The 19,448-nt window shown below is 46.4% G+C and overlaps 1 protein-coding gene across 1 annotated transcript in view; it reads right to left on the bottom strand.

Moving 5' to 3' along the window:
• LOC138566386 (tripartite motif-containing protein 54-like) overlaps positions 1-19,448 on the bottom strand; it is a 708,248-nt gene that overhangs the window by 63,879 nt on the left and 624,921 nt on the right. The window contains exon 3 of the mRNA XM_069643570.1: positions 645-815. Within this exon, the coding sequence (XP_069499671.1) occupies positions 645-815 (171 nt within the window). The remainder of the gene's footprint in view (positions 1-644; positions 816-19,448) is intronic.

A 19,448-nucleotide genomic window follows, 5' to 3' on the forward strand; every position in this document is an offset into this window, starting at 1 on the left:
CACGTTCCCCGCTTGGCGTTTGCTGTTTGGCAGCCCTGTGAACTGGTCCAGGGTTAGCGCAGACATTTGCGATGAATTGGGAATTTTGATGGCTTTTCCTTGCGCGAGGTCGTTCTTGGGGGCGTAACTGGCGCTGCTGCAGGGTCTCTGCGCCACGGCTGGTTTTGGAGGCTAAAATCCATGAATACGCTGTGCGATGAAATGGATTTTATCGCACGTGGCTGGCGCAGTGTATCGCACGGGGACACTGCGCCAGCCGCGCGTGCCACTTTTGTGCGAAATTCTATGAATTACCCTGAAAATGTGTTTAAACTGTTATAGTTATTTGTTTCTGCTAGGAACAGTTCCTTGTCATATTCTGTATATGAAAAGACGAGCACGCGTAACGTTTACTACCTTCCCTACTAAGTAATATATCCAAGGAAAGCATTATTAAGGTTACCACAAAGTCGCTCGTTTACACCTGGCCCCTAAAAAATCTACAAAAGTAAATTATTCTGAAGCATTTCAATTTGTTAACATTTCCTTTCCTGATTTTTATACACATTCCAAAGACTTCTTTTAGAAGAAGAACATACAATACTGTGGGATATCATTTCCAGTATAGATGCTGGGCATGATTAAAAGGGTTCGTATTACAGTACCTTGGTGGCCTGCTTCGCGTTTTCAGATTTTTCAAATACTTGTTGAATATCTTCAGCAAAGTTAACTTTCCGTACAGCATAGATCTCTGACAGTTTGGCAACTTTATGAGGTTCATGGTTTCCAAAGAGCTTGCATGTCCCACATATGGGTTCATTATCATTTAGACACACCTAAACAGAGTATATAAGCAAGTCATTTTTTAATTTGATATTACAAAAATATATCGCCTGGGATGCACATGCTGTCACACAGAAAACGTTACACTCAATGTACTAATGATTAAGTAAATAATAACTTGTATTTTGAGCAGGAAAGCAAAACATAGAAGTATTTTTTTGGTTTAAATGTATTTTTTTTCCTTTGCATGAGTGCCTCTATACCAGACCTAAATGAATGCACGTGTAAAGGATGGGAGTTCTAATAGGAGATTAATGTAAAATCAAATGACAGATTGCAGATTCAATGTAAAAAGTTAAAAAAGATAAGACTACATTTTGATTCAACCTAAGTTGCACTTTTGGCTCACATTAATTTTGAAAATCCCCATGGCAGTGATGAATTCTGGAAAAGCGGACACTGCCACCCCGTTGCTTTGTACTGGCTTCATTTTTTCTAACTCAATTTGAAATAAAGGATTACGGTGGTTAAAACTACTTTCATCCAGTTCAGTGCAACTGAAGTGAATTGGCCAATTTTCTGGTTGGCTTGATGTGTATCCAGGGTCAGCTTTGCAAAGAATTATTCATTTTAATCATTATTTAAAAAAATGTGAACCATGTTTTGAGTCAAGTTGTTTAGGGCTCAAGGACACCTATTATTTATCACTCAACATGAAAATGAGCATGATTAAACTGCCTATGCCAGCCTTTACAAACGAAACACTGTAAAGTAATTAGGCAAGAAATATTACATATCTAAAGCAGTCGGTTAGCCTCATTGCGAGTTTGGTGGTAACTGGTAAGAGTGGGGGAAAAGGAACTAATGCTACTTTTACCACACTGCCGAACTAGAGCACCCAGAAAATGGGTGCTAATTTCAACGCCAGAATTTCTGCCAAAAAAACACCAGAATTAGCCCTAGGGGTAAATCCGCTAGCGGAATTTCCTGCATAAACCAAAATGGTAATTCTATGTCAAGACCGGAGGCTCCCATTATGCTTCTCTTTCTTTTATTTAATTAATTAAGAAAGGCTCAGCAGCAAAAATATTTTCTTTAGTGCTTGGAAAATATGTAACTGAAAACATAAACAGGTAATCATGTCAAATGACTTTAACAGTCCTGAAACACATAAAACTCCATTTCCCAGGAAGCCTGAGGAAAGTCCAACGTGATGTCACCAACATGTGACTAAATCCTCCAATGAGATAAACATATCCCTCCATAAACAGTCCAGGATATGATGACACTTCCTCTTTCTTTGCTGCTCACAGCAAGAGATAAGTGCCTAATATTCTAGATTATGTTGTTTACCTTATATGTATTGAATTTACCTTGATTGTACTGAATTTTTAATATACATTTTATGTTTACACGCGCTGCGTTCATCGCGCGTTATTTAAAGGGTCAATTCCTTACAGTCTGACGCGCTCGCGTCAATCGAGCGTGACTGGAATTATCTCCGACGCCAGCTGCTTCCTGCTGGCGTCGGAGAGTACTGCGCGAGGTGTTTATGCCTCATTAGGCTTTTACAAGCCGCGTTTTCTTTATTTGCGAGGGCCTGTCTTCACAGACCCTCGCGATCGCATTCCGCTTTACTTCCCGAAGGCGGCTTGCGTCGCCGGGCCTCGGGAAGCAGCGGTTTAATCTCAGGGTGACCGCGATTCCACTCCCGGACACCAGAGGGAGCACCTGCTGCTGCAGGTCCATTCCTCAGCTTTCTGGCGCCCGCGATCGCTTTTCCGTTGCATTTCACAACGAATTTAGTGATCGCGAGTGCCAGAAGCTGCAGCATCATTTCAAAGTGAGAGAAAATAAAGGGAGACAGCGAACAGCTAATTTATGCCCTTCTGGATCTGGGCTAATAACTCCCAATTTCAGAATGTGGGCATAGAGAGAAGGTGGTCTGCCCACATATATAAAAAAAAAAAATATATATATATATATATAATAATTATATTAAAAAAAAAAGAAGAGGTAGGGTAATTTAAAGGTGCTAACAACATGGCAGCTCAGTACTTCCCTCAGGAGGGCCAGGATTGGTCTGGATACGAGGAAGATACTTTGGATATTGATGAAGTGGCTATGGCTTCCAGCCTGGAAAAAGCGCTGGGTTCCACGGTGGAGACCAGCATCAAGAAAGCTGTGTCAGAAATGCTCCTGCCTATACAGCAATGCCTAGATAACATGGAGGCGCATTTACAAGAAAAATCCCTACCAAGAAAAAAGACACAAAAAAGAAAGCACCTTTTAGATGGGGGGTGTATACCGGCTCGCCTGAGTAAAGACTCTACGACCCCCCCGAGCCAGCCAGTACCAGCCACTGCTGCCCTATCAGACGCCTTCTCCAGGCTGAAAAAGGCCTTTTTGAATAGGAAGGAACTCCCTTCCAGTGACGAACCCTTTTACCACGAGGAAGAAAACAGGGACTTCGGACCCTTTAACCCAGAGAGATGTCAACTGGGCTCTGTCCCAGAGGAATATGACCGTCACAGTCAATCTCCAGTTTCTTCGGACGAAGATGCGCAGACGCTAGGGTCACAACCCTCAACCTCAGGGATTGCGGCAGTCCCCATCCCTAGTAAGACAGCCAAAGATTCCCTTTCCTCAAAAGGGATGTTTGCTCCAGAGGACTTAGTGCACCCCAGGTCTTCACACTGGGAACCATCTTCTAGGACGACAGACTACATTAAAGACAGGCTACGTAAGCCATTGGACAAAGAAGTCCGAGCAAGACTCAGGGCAGAATGTCCACGCACAGAGATCCCAGATAAGGTGGCCCTCACACCGGAGTTAGACTCCAAAATGATCACTTTCCTTGGAAAGAATACTAAAGATCCACGTAAAGGCATAGATCGTGCCTGGAAATCATGCCAAGACCGAGTGCTGGACGTCACCGGTCCACTGGCAAAGATAATGGACCTGGCTGAAGCAGCCATAAATACAGAGGAACCCATTGATCCTCTGATACTATCAGGTTGGGCTCAAAGAGCCATATGTTTGCTCGGAAGCGCCAGCTGTGCCATATCAACCGAGCGCCGCAAAGGTATTCTCTATAAAATTGACGCCAAGCTAAGTGAGTTAGCAGATTCGGAATCTGGAGCGGCAGCCCAAGGTCTCCTTTTCGGAGACTCCTTCATGAAGGAGATGTCAAAATTTGTGGGCACCTTCACTGCGCTGGAAAAAGGGCAATCATCCATCAGAAGAGTTTTTTCTTCAAAAATGTTCACCAGGGCCGGACGAGGCAGAGGTCGCTCTTCCGGCCGATACTCTTTCGATAGAAGACCTCAACAATCCAGGGATCAACAAGCCTGGCAAGATCGCACAGATACCTTCTTCCCATCGAGAGGGCGAGGAAGAGGTCGCGGTTGGAGGAGAGCCGGCCGATATCCAGCTCAACAACAAGCCACAGGTCAGTCTACCCATTGCAGCGCCAGCGCCGCAAATGCCTATAGGAGGGAGGCTAGCTCCTTTTGCGCATGCTTGGGATTCCTTATCAGGGGACGCATGGGTCAGAGATACAGTTCGCGGCTTGCGCCTAGAATTTTTCGCACAGCCCTTTCAAACAGCTCGTACCATTCCCATTCCAATGTCCAAAGAGGACGAGGTTGCATTAGACGCAGTTTAGCGACGAAACAAGCAATTCGCCCCTGTACTAGCCAAGGCGGTTTCTTCAGTCCAATATTTCTGGTACGCAGAAAAGAGAAAGTGCGTCCAGTGATAAACCTGAAGGCTCTCAACGATTTCATTGTCTACCGCCATTTCAAAATGGAGGGTATTTACATGCTCAGAGACTTTCTGAGACCCAACAACTGGCTTATGCGTCTGGATCTGAAAGATGCGTACCTCGTGGTACCCATACATCAGGACCACGCAAGCTATCTGAGATTCTCTTGGAATCTTCAGAACTGGGAATTTACGAGTCTGCCCTTCGGTCTTTCTTCAGCTCCTTGGGCTTTCTCCAAACTCCTGAGACCGGTAGTAGCACATTTAAGAGAACAAGGTGTTCGACTGATCATATACCTGGACGATATGATCTTTATGGCTCAGTCTCAAGCACTGGTAGAGCAACAGACCAGGTTAGCCATAGACCTACTGCACAGTCTCGGATGCCTCATAAATTGGGAAAAATCAATCCTTTTTCCATCCAGAAGCCTAGAGTTTCTAGGTTTTGTGGTAGACACCGAGTTAGCTCAACTTCGTCTTCCCACGGCCAAGATTCATTCTACCAAACGGGAGATCCGCAGACCTCTGCAGAGAGAAGAGATTTCTCTTTGGCATTTAGCAAGGGTAATAGGACTTCTCTCCTCCTCTATCCAAGCTATCTTTCCCGGACCTCTGCATTATCGAGAGTTACAGAGACTGAAAGGACAACACCTAAGACGCAGTCTCTCTTATTCACAACGGATGACTCTGTCACCGGAAGCAAGAACAGAACTCAACTGGTGGCTTACGCACATGGAGGCCTGGAACGGCCGGGCTATCTTCGGGTCTGCACCAGACATAGTGATAGAGTCAGATGCCAGCCGTTCCGGCTGGGGAGCGAGATGCGGTTCAGTAGCCACAGGAGGAACTTGGTCTCCTCTAGAACTCGAGATGCATATAAACTGCCTAGAGCTCTTGGCGGGTTCCTTCGCAGTGCGCTCCTTCGCCAAAGACAAAGTGAGTTGTTGTATCTTACTGAAAATGGACAATGTCTCTGCAGTAAGATACATCAATCATCTGGGTGGCACCAGATCTCGACCTCTGGCGGAATTAGCCAAAGATTTTTGGCATTTCTGTCTACAACACCGGATTTCGGTCACAGCGGAGTATCTGCCAGGCCTTACGAACGTAGTGGCAGACTGGTACTCCCGGAACACGACAGACTACAGCGATTGGAGACTGGACAGAGAAGTCTTCCTCCGAATTCAACAAATATGGAGTCCCATGTCCAAGGACCTGTTTGCCTCTCGCCTGAACACTCAGCTTCCAGTGTTCTTCAGCTGGAATCCGTATCCAGCAGCGACGGCGACGGATGCCTTCCTCCAACATTGGACAGAAGGGGTGCACTATGCCTTTCCCCCCTTCAACATGATTGCGAGGACCCTGGTGAAGGTCCGTCAGGAACAAACAGAATTGGTTCTCATAGCACCAGTCTGGACCTCTCAGACCTGGTATCCAGTTCTTCTGGAACTTTCTTCGGATTTTCCAATCCTTCTACCCCAATTTCCAGATCTCCTGTTAGATCCAGCGGGACATTGTCACCCTCTACTCCTCCATGGATCTCTGACCCTGGCAGCCTGGAGGATTTCAGGTCAAGGGGCAGAGTTCCAGGCATGTCCCACATGGTAGTCAGCCTCATCGAAGAAAGTTGGGCTCCTGCCACTCTCAAAAGATACTCTAACTCTTGGAATGCCTGGAGAAACTGGTGTCAAGAAAAAGGACTACATCCAGTTTCAGCACCTATAGAGGAAATTCTGAATTTCTTAGCATCCTTAGCAGAAAGAGGTCTAGCCTACAGAACAGTCAATGCGTACCGTTCTGCCATTTCAGCAGGCCACAATCCTATAGAAGGGATTCCAACAGGAGAGCACCATCTAATTTGCAGGCTACTCAAGGGCATCAGACTTACAGTCCCGCCTCCGTCCCGTTACAGCAAGCTTTGGGACGTTAATAATGTGCTCAACCTTTTTCTGTCTTGGCCGGATAATAAGGAACTATCCCGCACTGCCCTATCCGGCAAACTCACTACACTGCTCTGTCTCGTCTCCTGCAGGAGAGTTTCTGATGTCAAAGCCTTAGACCTAGCAGGCAGAACCTTTTCCCCCCGATGGCATTATATTCCACATACATAGAAGGACTAAGTGCAACTCAAGAGTGATCTCTTATCCTGCCTTCAAGGATCAGCATAAGCTCTGCTTAGTAACATGCCTGAAGACTTACGAAGAGGTTACGGCGCCTCTCAGGACCGCGCCAGAAGGGCAAATTTTGATAGCCTTACGCAAACCTCACAAAGCAGTTTCCGCCCCAACTCTAGCACGCTGGGTGCGGTGGACCTTGACCCAAGCAGGAATAGACACCTTGCACTTCAGAGCCCACTCCGTGAGAGGAGCCATGGCTTCCAAGGCCTTCCAAGTCGGGATACGACTAGACGACATCATGAAAATGGCAGACTGGGCAAGTGAATCTGTGTTTAAGCAATTCTACCTGAAACCGGTAGAACAGCCGGCATCCGTTGTGGTAAGTAAGTTTTAAACTAGCATAATGGGAGCCTCCGGTCTTGACATAGAATAAAAATGTTCCATAATGTCTTACTAGAAAGTCTTAATTCTATTAAAGACACGGAGGCGAGCATTATCCCACCCGGCGAGAAATTTTAACACATCATTCTGAATGGTTATACATATATTGCAAAATGATTGCTTGATTTTGAATACAGTATTGTTCATTAAAGTAACAACGTATTTCTCTCCCACCCCTATATGGGAACTAGGGTTGTAATATACATGAACTGATTGTGATTTTTTCTCTCTTGACAGCGTCAACAGACAAGTCTGCCTAATACTCGGCATACTTTCACTTCTATGAGATGGCTTCAGATTCACACCTTCTACTGGACAGTTCGCAGCTTCGAAAGAGGAAGTGTCATCATATCCTGGACTGTTTATGGAGGGATATGTTTATCTCATTGGAGGATTTAGTCACATGTTGGTGACATCACGTTGGACTTTCCTCAGGCTTCCTGGGAAATGGAGTTTTATGTGTTTCAGGACTGTTAAAGTCATTTGACATGATTACCTGTTTATGTTTTCAGTTACATATTTTCCAAGCACTAAAGAAAATATTTTTGCTGCTGAGCCTTTCTTAATTAATTAAATAAAAGAAAGAGAAGCATAATGCTCGCCTCCGTGTCTTTAATAGAATTAAGACTTTCTAGTAAGACAATATGGGAAATCTTTATTCTGCCACATTACAAGTGGAAATACCACCAAAATACTGGCCAAAATAGGCAGCAACTCCACCAAAAAGGCAATGCAATTACTGCCACCTAAACGGTGGTGGTAAATGCATACAGGTGATGGAAATTAAGCCACAGGTGCACCCAATGGATTCCGAATCAGTAAATAAGGTCCACACCGTCCCCAAACACACTTTGCAACAACACCATGCTGCCACGAGCAGTTGGCAACCTGGAAATCCAGCACCTGCAGCTGTACATTGAAGTGCAGATGAATGAACAGCACCACAGACCACATGGTCCAGGGGGGTGGAGGAGACGCCATGCAAGGCTAGCGCCCATTCCCTGGGTCAGGCCATCACCCTGGCATTAAAGATGCCATCTCATAAGTTTGTACCAGCTCAACAGGAAGGCCATTGCTGAGCCAATTTCCCTGATCCAGGATGACACCCAAAAGAGGATCAATATCCAAACTACCTTACTGCCGCTGTGCAAGTTTGTGTCAGTGCTACATTTCCTAGACACAGGCACCTACCAGAACACTGTGTGCATGATGCATGGGATGCTGTTAGGGAGAATTCTCTGTTTAGGCTGAATTTCCCTACCTAGTGAGTCCCCCAGCAGCTTTGCTGGATTTCTGGGGTTAATTTTTTTCTCCTGCCAAGAGTGAGACTCTTTTACCCTCACTCTTGGACATGTTGAAGTGTGTTTTCTTGGTTAAACCTTGTGTTGAATGGGCTATGGGGTCTTTTACTCCATAGGGCCTCATGTATTTTTGTGATGTGGGTCACACAGCACCCTCTGTGCCGTGACCCAGGGGTGTCCTAGGGACTCCCCAACATAGACTCCATACCCTGGGACTGACTACTGTCTCCCAGGGCATGTAAAGTCACCAAAGACTTTGCTAGTCTTGAATCCTGAACAGAACCAGTACAAACCATCATATTGTGGACGTACTGGCTGGGGCAATTCGATTGCCCCAGGGTCTGTTAGTCGAGGGGGCACGTCTCCGTCCCCCCTGATCGAGTTTTGGCTGGTGGCAGTGGAAACTACTTTTTATATTCGACCGCGAATATTTCCCTATGGGATTTCCCATTGTTTTAGGCTAACACATTTAATTATTTATTTACGGTAGCCTTAAACATACCGCCGGTTTATATATTTATTTTTATAACTCCGGTTGGGACTTTTTGCCAAAACTTGATTCTAAAATGGCGTTGGTGTTCGCCTCTGTAACTCTGACCCAAAGTGGAGCCCTTTGTTCCACTTTTGGCGGGCTTCTCCACAGAAGCCCTCCAAAGTGGTGCCACTCTGTCTGGGGTACTTAGGAGGGGTGGAGGGGGATTTAGGCACCCTGGACTGAGTTACCTTGGTAACTCAAGTCGCACTCCGTCCTGATTGGCCCAAGTGGTGAGCCGCCCGGCTCACCACTTAGCATGTTTGAGTGACAGCTAGGCTGGGTGAATGGGGGTTTGCTGCATAAAAGCAGGGCTTTGGGGACTGGGACTTCAGAAGTCGCCACAGGACCAAGAATCCGACGAGGGAAGAGCTGAGCCGACCTGCTTCGACGACACCACCCGGTGGAGCCCTGCTGAACCGTCTCACCACTTTTTCCCGACGACCGAGGAGAACTCTTAACGGAGTGGCTCCTTCCCTTGACTGGTGGGGACAACCAGTTTTCGCCTTCTTTCCGTCCTTTTGAGGTATCTCGTGGCCGCCTTGCCTGTGCCAAGCACCCCGGCATCCGGAATACCACACTTTACCCCCATACCGCGAAAGTCGGTACCAACCCTTTAACCGGAGGACTCCGCGGCTGGTTTCTTCCCGGGCAGTGCTACGACCTTTCTCTTCTGCTCTTCAGCGAGATATTCTTCTCCCCTGACCGACGTCGAGCCTTGCTGTCGCTGCCTGGAACAACTGCCCCCGCTGGAGGATCCTTTCCGCTTAAGGTACTGTGTTCCGCCTGGCTTCCCTTGCTACCGACTGTACGGGGTAGATTTAGTCCCCGGCTTTCGAACCTGGGAGTGCCTGGGACACTTTGGCTAAACTTTCTGAGCCACTCTAAACTCTTTTTGACTCTTTGCAAGACTTTGAATCTCTAACTAACAGTGTGATCTTGGGCACATTTTCGCTCCGGCTACTCTAAGAGTGGGCCCTGCCTAGTGACTTTTGCTCACCTGTGACTTTATTCTTCTTTAAGCCTATTGCAAGTGTTCTGGACCTTAGAGTGGTGTGTCTAACCTATTTCTGCTTTTTCTCTCCCTTTCTTGGAAACTACTAGAGTGTCATCTAACGTTAAGCACTCACCTCTGTTTTAATTAAGTGGTGTTAACCTAGAGTTGTCTAGATAGGAGAAAGGATTGAATTTACTTTCAGTATAACTGTGTTGAAGTGCTTTTACTATATTTTTGCTAGAGTGTTTTTAACTTATGTGTATTTTAAATAAATAACTATATACTTTTGAAACCAAGCTCTGGTCAGTGTTTGCTTGTGCTATTGTGTTTTGGTACATATTGTGTATACTTTACATACTGCCTAACTCTTCTTGAGAGAAGTCTGACTGCTCAGCCACAGCTACCAGGTAAATCTGGGTGGTACAGACTGCTACCAAAGGGGTTTACTGCTCTACCTGTAGTCTTAAATCTTTTGCAGTGTTCCCCAAGGGAACTGCACAGGTTTCTGCCTAACACTGGTGGCAGCGGTGGGATTTGTATTAAGTATACATTTTATTGTGCTTTAGATACCTTAGTGCAACTAACCACAAAGCTTAGCACTGTAAAAGTAAAACCTCTAACATGTCAGTTATAGAAAGCTATAGTCAAGAGTCCCTTGCAGCCAAAACTGCTGATTGTTTAAGAGTGCTCTGTAAACATAAGGATCTCCTGACTAAGGGCAAGAAAATGGAGCTGATTGAAAGATTGTTAGCTAACCAAAGTCTGGGTGATGGTTCAGAGGAGCCTACCACTCCAGCAACTGTAGATGACAGTATTGAAGTTAACATGGAGCAAAATGTTGATGTTTCTGAGGAAGAGTCAGAAGAGGAGGGTGAGGCTGTTGTAACTGTCCCCCCTAGGCCTCTGCCTGCTCTACCTGCTGTGCCTACTGGACCTTTACCAGGTCCCACATTTAGTCCTCAGTACTTTGAACTGGAGAAAATGAAGCTAGAATTGGAGTATAAGAAACTTAATGCTCAAACTGACAAAGAACTAAGGCTAAGGGAAATGGAGCTCAAGTATGACTTAGAAATGAAGAAATTATCTGTTGAGAATGTTTCTCTCTCTGGCTCCTCTAGAAGTTCCAGTCCTAAAAGACCCCGGATGCCTAAAGAATTGGTTGGTATGTATGAGCCTAAGTTGGATGTGTTGGATTGGTTGTCTCTGTTTGAATATAATCATGGGCTCCAGAACATCACAGGAAATGACTTACTCACCTGGTTGTTCTCTAGGCTTCCCCCTGTTGCAACTGATGTGGTAATGGAGATGGGGGAGGAGGATAGGAAGGACTATGAATGTGTGAAACTAGCTTTGATAGCTAGGTTTGGGAAGACCCCTTCCCAGTATCTTAAGAGGTTTAGGAGCCTCAAAAAGCATGATGGTACCCCTTGGGCTACCTGGGTGAGTGAATGTTTGAAAAACTTAGAGGGATGGATTAAGGGTTACAAGGTGAACACTTATGAAGGTATGAAGAATTTGTTTATGTTGGAGACTATTTATGATGCCTGCTCTCCTGAGCTCAGACAACACTTGGCTGATTCCAGGGAATTAGATTCCCGGAAACTAGCTAAGGCTGCTGACTTGTGGGTTGCCAACAGGGCCACTCACAAGGATTCTGGGGTAACTCAGAAGAAGGATGGGGAGAAACAGCCTAAAAAAGACTCCAAAGAGAATTCTAATAATTCCTATCCCAAAGAGGGCCCCAAACCACAAAATAACCAGGGTAAGCCCCATGGGAAACCTAGTCAGGCTACTGTACCTTCTGGCCACAAGCCAGAAGGAGGTCAGAACAAGCCACCCTTCCAGAGAGCATTTGGACAATGCTATGTCTGTCAGGGTACTGACCATATCAAAGGAGATCCCAAGTGCAAGGGTAAACCTGCAGGGATCAGCACAGTCTCCTTAGCCTTCACTCCTGAGGATGAAGTACAGATGGCTAGTGCCCACTTTGAACTCTTTGCTGAAGAACCCTTGGGTCTTCAAGCAACTGTAAACTTAGAGCCTATGGGTCTGGTTAGTCCCCAGAATAGGGTTGTGTATAACTCCCTACCTGTTAACTCTAAGGTGTATTATGTGGACAGTGTTCTTGTCAATGGCCAGGATACTCCTGCCAGGAGAGACACTGGGGCCAGCAGAACAGTAGTGGATGAAAGCTTCTTTCAACCTGAGGATGTGGCCAAAGCACCCAAAGGTCCCACTAAAATGTCTGGAGGCCCTGCCCAAATGGTTCCTATTCTACCAGCCCTCATTCAGTGTAACAACATGACAGTGAGGATCCCTGTCAGTGTTCAGACTGAGGTACCTGGGAAGGTCCTGTTGGGGAATGACCTAAGAACTCTAGGAGTAGTGTCACATACCCCCAGGCCTCCCAGTATGGAGAAGCGGAACTTAACCAAATTGGCTAGAAAGGCTACCTTGAAGGACCCTTCTAAGCCTGTGGGACCCTCTACTGAGAACCCCACTACAAGCCCTGGGTTTAGTAAGTTGACCTCTGACCCAGGCACCTTTCCGGATAGTATGCTAGGAACATGGGAGCCCCAACCAAGCTCCATCATTGTTCCCCTAGTCTCAGAGTCTCTGACTCCCCCTGCTTCTGAGGAAGAGGTGGATAGACCAACTAGGCCCCTATCTGGACCCGAGAGAACTGGTAATTCTCAGTGCTGGTGGAAAACCAGAAAAGAAAAGTCTAAGGCCAAAAACCTTCAGACTGTTGGACCTTCTACTGAAGACCCCAACTCAAATCCTAATATTAGGGGGGGAACTCCTAAAATAGGTAAGGGTAGATCTAAGAGGAAGGGGAAGCAGGTACATTGCCTAACCCCAACCCCTCCAACCAAGAGGCCTAAGACCCAACCTGCTCCCACAAGAGAGGTGGTGAGGAACCTTGGAGGCCCCTCTAGATCTAAGGGAATCCTTTATAAGGACCCCTTGAAAAAGCCTAACATAGGTTCAGAAGTTGTACCAACTTCTGAGGGACTGGTCAACCAGATCCCCTATAACAAAAAGACTGATGTTCCTCAAAGGGTCTGTAGGTCCGTTAGCTTACAAAAGAAAACCTTTGAGTTCTCCATTGAACATAGGTCAAGGTGTCACCATCAAAATGCTGATGGACTCTCTAGGATGTATATCATCGACTAGAGGTATGAGGTTCATCCAGGAGTGGATTAAATCCTCCTGTCCCTTAGTCTGGGGGGGGCGAGTGTTAGGGAGAATTCTCTGTTTAGGCTGAATTTCCCTACCTAGTGAGTCCCCCAGCAGCTTTGCTGGATTTCTGGGGTTAATTTTTTTCTCCTGCCAAGAGTGAGACTCTTTTACCCTCACTCTTGGACATGTTGAAGTGTGTTTTCTTGGTTAAACCTTGTGTTGAATGGGCTATGGGGTCTTTTACTCCATAGGGCCTCATGTATTTTTGTGATGTGGGTCACACAGCACCCTCTGTGCCGTGACCCAGGGGTGTCCTAGGGACTCCCCAACATAGACTCCATACCCTGGGACTGACTACTGTCTCCCAGGGCATGTAAAGTCACCAAAGACTTTGCTAGTCTTGAATCCTGAACAGAACCAGTACAAACCATCATATTGTGGACGTACTGGCTGGGGCAATTCGATTGCCCCAGGGTCTGTTAGTCGAGGGGGCACGTCTCCGTCCCCCCTGATCGAGTTTTGGCTGGTGGCAGTGGAAACTACTTTTTATATTCGACCGCGAATATTTCCCTATGGGATTTCCCATTGTTTTAGGCTAACACATTTAATTATTTATTTACGGTAGCCTTAAACATACCGCCGGTTTATATATTTATTTTTATAACTCCGGTTGGGACTTTTTGCCAAAACTTGATTCTAAAATGGCGTTGGTGTTCGCCTCTGTAACTCTGACCCAAAGTGGAGCCCTTTGTTCCACTTTTGGCGGGCTTCTCCACAGAAGCCCTCCAAAGTGGTGCCACTCTGTCTGGGGTACTTAGGAGGGGTGGAGGGGGATTTAGGCACCCTGGACTGAGTTACCTTGGTAACTCAAGTCGCACTCCGTCCTGATTGGCCCAAGTGGTGAGCCGCCCGGCTCACCACTTAGCATGTTTGAGTGACAGCTAGGCTGGGTGAATGGGGGTTTGCTGCATAAAAGCAGGGCTTTGGGGACTGGGACTTCAGAAGTCGCCACAGGACCAAGAATCCGACGAGGGAAGAGCTGAGCCGACCTGCTTCGACGACACCACCCGGTGGAGCCCTGCTGAACCGTCTCACCACTTTTTCCCGACGACCGAGGAGAACTCTTAACGGAGTGGCTCCTTCCCTTGACTGGTGGGGACAACCAGTTTTCGCCTTCTTTCCGTCCTTTTGAGGTATCTCGTGGCCGCCTTGCCTGTGCCAAGCACCCCGGCATCCGGAATACCACACTTTACCCCCATACCGCGAAAGTCGGTACCAACCCTTTAACCGGAGGACTCCGCGGCTGGTTTCTTCCCGGGCAGTGCTACGACCTTTCTCTTCTGCTCTTCAGCGAGATATTCTTCTCCCCTGACCGACGTCGAGCCTTGCTGTCGCTGCCTGGAACAACTGCCCCCGCTGGAGGATCCTTTCCGCTTAAGGTACTGTGTTCCGCCTGGCTTCCCTTGCTACCGACTGTACGGGGTAGATTTAGTCCCCGGCTTTCGAACCTGGGAGTGCCTGGGACACTTTGGCTAAACTTTCTGAGCCACTCTAAACTCTTTTTGACTCTTTGCAAGACTTTGAATCTCTAACTAACAGTGTGATCTTGGGCACATTTTCGCTCCGGCTACTCTAAGAGTGGGCCCTGCCTAGTGACTTTTGCTCACCTGTGACTTTATTCTTCTTTAAGCCTATTGCAAGTGTTCTGGACCTTAGAGTGGTGTGTCTAACCTATTTCTGCTTTTTCTCTCCCTTTCTTGGAAACTACTAGAGTGTCATCTAACGTTAAGCACTCACCTCTGTTTTAATTAAGTGGTGTTAACCTAGAGTTGTCTAGATAGGAGAAAGGATTGAATTTACTTTCAGTATAACTGTGTTGAAGTGCTTTTACTATATTTTTGCTAGAGTGTTTTTAACTTATGTGTATTTTAAATAAATAACTATATACTTTTGAAACCAAGCTCTGGTCAGTGTTTGCTTGTGCTATTGTGTTTTGGTACATATTGTGTATACTTTACATACTGCCTAACTCTTCTTGAGAGAAGTCTGACTGCTCAGCCACAGCTACCAGGTAAATCTGGGTGGTACAGACTGCTACCAAAGGGGTTTACTGCTCTACCTGTAGTCTTAAATCTTTTGCAGTGTTCCCCAAGGGAACTGCACAGGTCTCTGCCTAACAGATGCCACACCTAACATTTTCAACAAGGCAGACACTATGTTGCAGTATTTTCAACAAATTACAGCAGGATTGTAGTCCGGAAGCAATTCCAAGGGAACCACAGCGAGAACGTGCCCGCGCGGACGGACCAGGCAGGAAACCCTCTACGATTCTCCTTCTGAACAGGTGCGGCGCTTTCATTAGTGCACCATGGGCCTGCAAGAAGTTCTTAGGGTAATCGAGGCAGAAAGAGAAAAAACTCTGGCGCGCGAAGGCTGTAGTACTTCATCCTTAAGGAATAACGGTAAGTGCACAGTGTTAGCCATTCTTGTTGAGTTCCTCATCAAGTGATTCCCCGCATCCATGAGACCACTGTGTGTTGTAGCTAGGGGACCCAAGGACCACACTCAGAGGATTGTGAATCTTATTAGGAACCATGCAAAAATAAACACTAACACGCTGCATGTGGTGGGGGGCGATTCTCATACCACGCAGGCGGACTGGTCCAATGTTACTATCAACAATGGTCTCAGTGCAGGGCAGTCGGATACCAGTGGTGACCACAGGGACCAAGAGGGCAGAGTTGTGGTTACCAGTCCAGCTTTACCTCGGGGCCACTTGTCCTGTCTCCCACTTAATACACAATCTATGATTAAACACTCCACAGAAATAGCAGCGCATATCGAAGAGCAAGATATCGATATTTGCGCCCTCACTGAAATGTGGGCACATAGTGCTGCAGGCCCCTCTCTTAACTTGGCGATACAAGAAGGCTATTCTATGTTAAGAGCAGACAGGGCCTCTGGGGGGGGGAGTGGCGCTGATATTTAAATCATATATCACTATCTGAAGGAACTCAATTAACATCTTGGAAGGTATTGAATTCCTGCAAGTGAAGATAGGTGTTAATGCAGAGAATACCACAAATTTATTACTCATATACCGTCCACCTTCTCATGTCGAGGATATCGCCTCTGCCCTATCCAAACATCTTATGGCATGTCTTAAACCCCATACCAGCTTTATTATTTTGGGTGATTTTTAACTGCTAGCATGGCCATCAAAATGATCCCAAAGGAGCAGACCTGGAAGCAATTCTGGATTCCCTTGGCTTTGTTTAATTTAATTGTCACCCTTCGCACCAATTGGGACATACCTTGGACTGGCTCGCAGCAGTCAATGTACCTATAACAGACTTAACCACTTTGCCATGTCCATGGTCAGATCATTATTTTGTCAATTTTGCAATTCACCCGATTTTTCCAGTTAAACACAAAAGCAAAATCTCTCCTCCCACAAAGGGACGTAATTCCAAATTGCTCACTCTGGAACACATTTCCCCACTGGGTAGACACTTGACAAATGTTCTACTCCCAGAGTCAGCTCAGGAACTCTCCGCAATACTCACAGAAACCTTTGACGACATTACCAGTCGGCTAGCTCTGGAGAAAACGAGAAAACACAAACTAGTTACTCCCAACAAATCCTGGTTTACTCCTGCGCTACGCAAACTGAAAGTGGCTACGCGTAAACAGTATTTTAATTGGAAAACCAACTACTCAGCTGACCTGCTCCTCGCCTACAAAGAGGCAGCCAGACAGTATAAAGCTGCTATCTTAGAGGCCAAGAAGAATTTATTTAACAATAGGATCATTGAAGCAAGGTCGGAGGCCAGGGAACTGTTCAAAATTCTCAAGGAGCAAGAATTGACACCCGTTCTCGAGGTTAAGGAAATCGTAAAAAAGACAAAAAATGGCGCCAGGCTTTCCAAGATGCTATGGCCGCCAAATTACATGGAATTAAAGCTGATATTAGCCTAAAACAGGTTAGTGTTCTTAGTGAAGGTAATATTCCCGAATGCCAGGAGTACACCAGATGCCCCACAATTCCGGAATTCTCATTTTCTTCAATTACGCAGGAAGAACTGACGGAGGTGATTAAACATCTGAAAACAACCAGTTGCAGGGGCGATCCATTCTCTGCCATTATAATTAAAACTTGCTCCCCTGATCAGACCAGGCGTTAATGGAGGGACCCGCTAAGGGAACTCGTAGTAGGGCGATAAGGGATTACTGGCACCGGTCTCCTTACTGGTGCCCAGTATCCCTTACCGCCCCACTCGGAATGAGGCCCAATGTATCATCCCTCTGACGGGAGATCATACCTGTGACGAAGAGCATATGAATAAAGTCTACACCTGTATTGAGAACTGAATGGTGCAAAATGGACTAGCGCTAAATAGAGCAAAAACGGAGTTCATGATTGTGGGATCCCCCAATCGGATCTCCAAACTTGACCCCAGGTATAGTAAAATCCATCTTGGTGAAGTTAAAATAGACACACTCAAGAAAGTTAAGTCACTAGGGGTGATTCTCGATCAACACCTCTCCATGAATGCACACGTGGGAAGTGTAGTATCTGGTGCAGCTTATTACTTAAAACTCTTTACACATCTCAGACCCATGATTTCCCAGGCTAATGCAGAAACCTTGGCGAGAGCCATAGTAGGCGCCAAAATGGATTACTGTTGCAGTTTGCTGACCGGTATAAGCAAAAAGGAAATCAGCAGACTGCAAGTCATTCAAAACGGCACAGTGAGGGTAGTCACGGGTCATTCCAGACAGGACCATGTCACACCAGCTAGAAGAGCCCTACATTGGCTACATGTAGAGGCCAGAATTCAGTATTGCATCATCCTTATCACTTTTAAGAGCCTCCTGGGTACCATGCCCCGTTACCTTAATGAATTGATTCTGGCCAAGAGTTCCTTACGGGTCCTCAGGTCACAGGAGACAAACATGCTTATAATCCCAAAAAGAAAGTCCAGGAAAGTGGAAAAAGGAGCCTTTGCTATAGCAGCCCTGACTGCCTGGAATCGCTTACCTCTGGACCTAAGGCGGGAAACGGCCCTCGAGGCTTTAAAAGAAAGCTAAAAACATGGCTTTTTGACTAAAGTTTATCCGAGTTGTAGCTTTTGACATCCTCGGTCTGCTGACTCCCATTTGTTTCTCCTTGTTCAGTCTTGTCCGCGCCATCATGCCCAAGGGTTCATTACTGCGCAATACAAATGTATTAAAGTAAAGGATAAAGGCCTTTCTGTCCCTATCCTAAAGAAAGTTTCCCTTCCTAGAAAACCAAGGATCAGTCTGTATCTCTGCAAAATTATGCAAATTGTCCTTGTGTCCAAAAAGTATCTGACCCTCACACCAAAATAAACAATCAAAGGTGTAAGGTAAGTGTCTCTGTTTTGATTTAGCAAAAGTGTTTAAATATCAAATATGAGAATTCAACAAACAATCATTGAATCCAGGAGGTGGTTCCTTTGAGAAATCAAATGGTGTCTCACCTACTAGTCCCCTTTCTCTCTCAGGTGTCCAGGGCACAGCCATCGCCTTTGGATCCAGACCCTGGGGGTGGATCAGTGCGGGAGGATCACTTGGGTGAGGGGTCTTGGGGAATAGGGGAGAAGCAGCCGGTGGCGAGATTTGCCTTTCCCGTACCCATGATCCCTACTATTTAATAGGATTCTCTGATATCCCAATCTCCCACCCCTTTCCACACAAACACTTGGCAGAGGAAGAGGGCGACTGAGAGTAATAATGCAAACTCTGATACATTGCATTGGACATGTCTCACTAATTGGGTCAATCTGATACCAATTAGCTCTCCTCACACGGATTAAAGGCAGAACATAGAGACACACTCTGAGCAAGGTGGAACGTGAGTAAAAGCAGAACTTCTGGGGTGAAGGAGAACCTACTGGTGCAGAGCAATGGACTGAGGGACGAGAGCCACGGATGGAGAACCCAAGGAGTGCCCTGAAGTAGGTTGTCGCCTCCAAAAGGCAGCCAAAGACATGTGGAGAAGGCTGAGTCACAAACCAGAAGGCTGCATTGTGTTTCAAGGATGCCAGCAACGCTCCCGTGTGAACGGCAGAGTTGGGGAGGCGGGGCCAAGCCTGTGGTACTAACCTTGACTCGTAAACTGGAAGACAGTAAATACAAGAAAGAAACGCACACAGCTGGTGAGTTGGAAAGCGACGTGAGAGACGGGTGTGTGCTAAAGAAGGATTGAAGTGGTAACAACATATCACAAAAATGAAGGCTGCATGCGTGTGGATGAGACCTGAAGAAAGGCAGACCTGCGAATGAAGCTTGAAGTAACAATAGCTGTAAAGTCCGCGATACTGAGT

Source organism: Ambystoma mexicanum, chromosome 2p (genome assembly GCF_040938575.1).
Source record: "Ambystoma mexicanum isolate Mex_15411 chromosome 2p, UKY_AmexF1_1, whole genome shotgun sequence".
Taxonomy (NCBI): Eukaryota; Metazoa; Chordata; class Amphibia; order Caudata; family Ambystomatidae; genus Ambystoma; species Ambystoma mexicanum.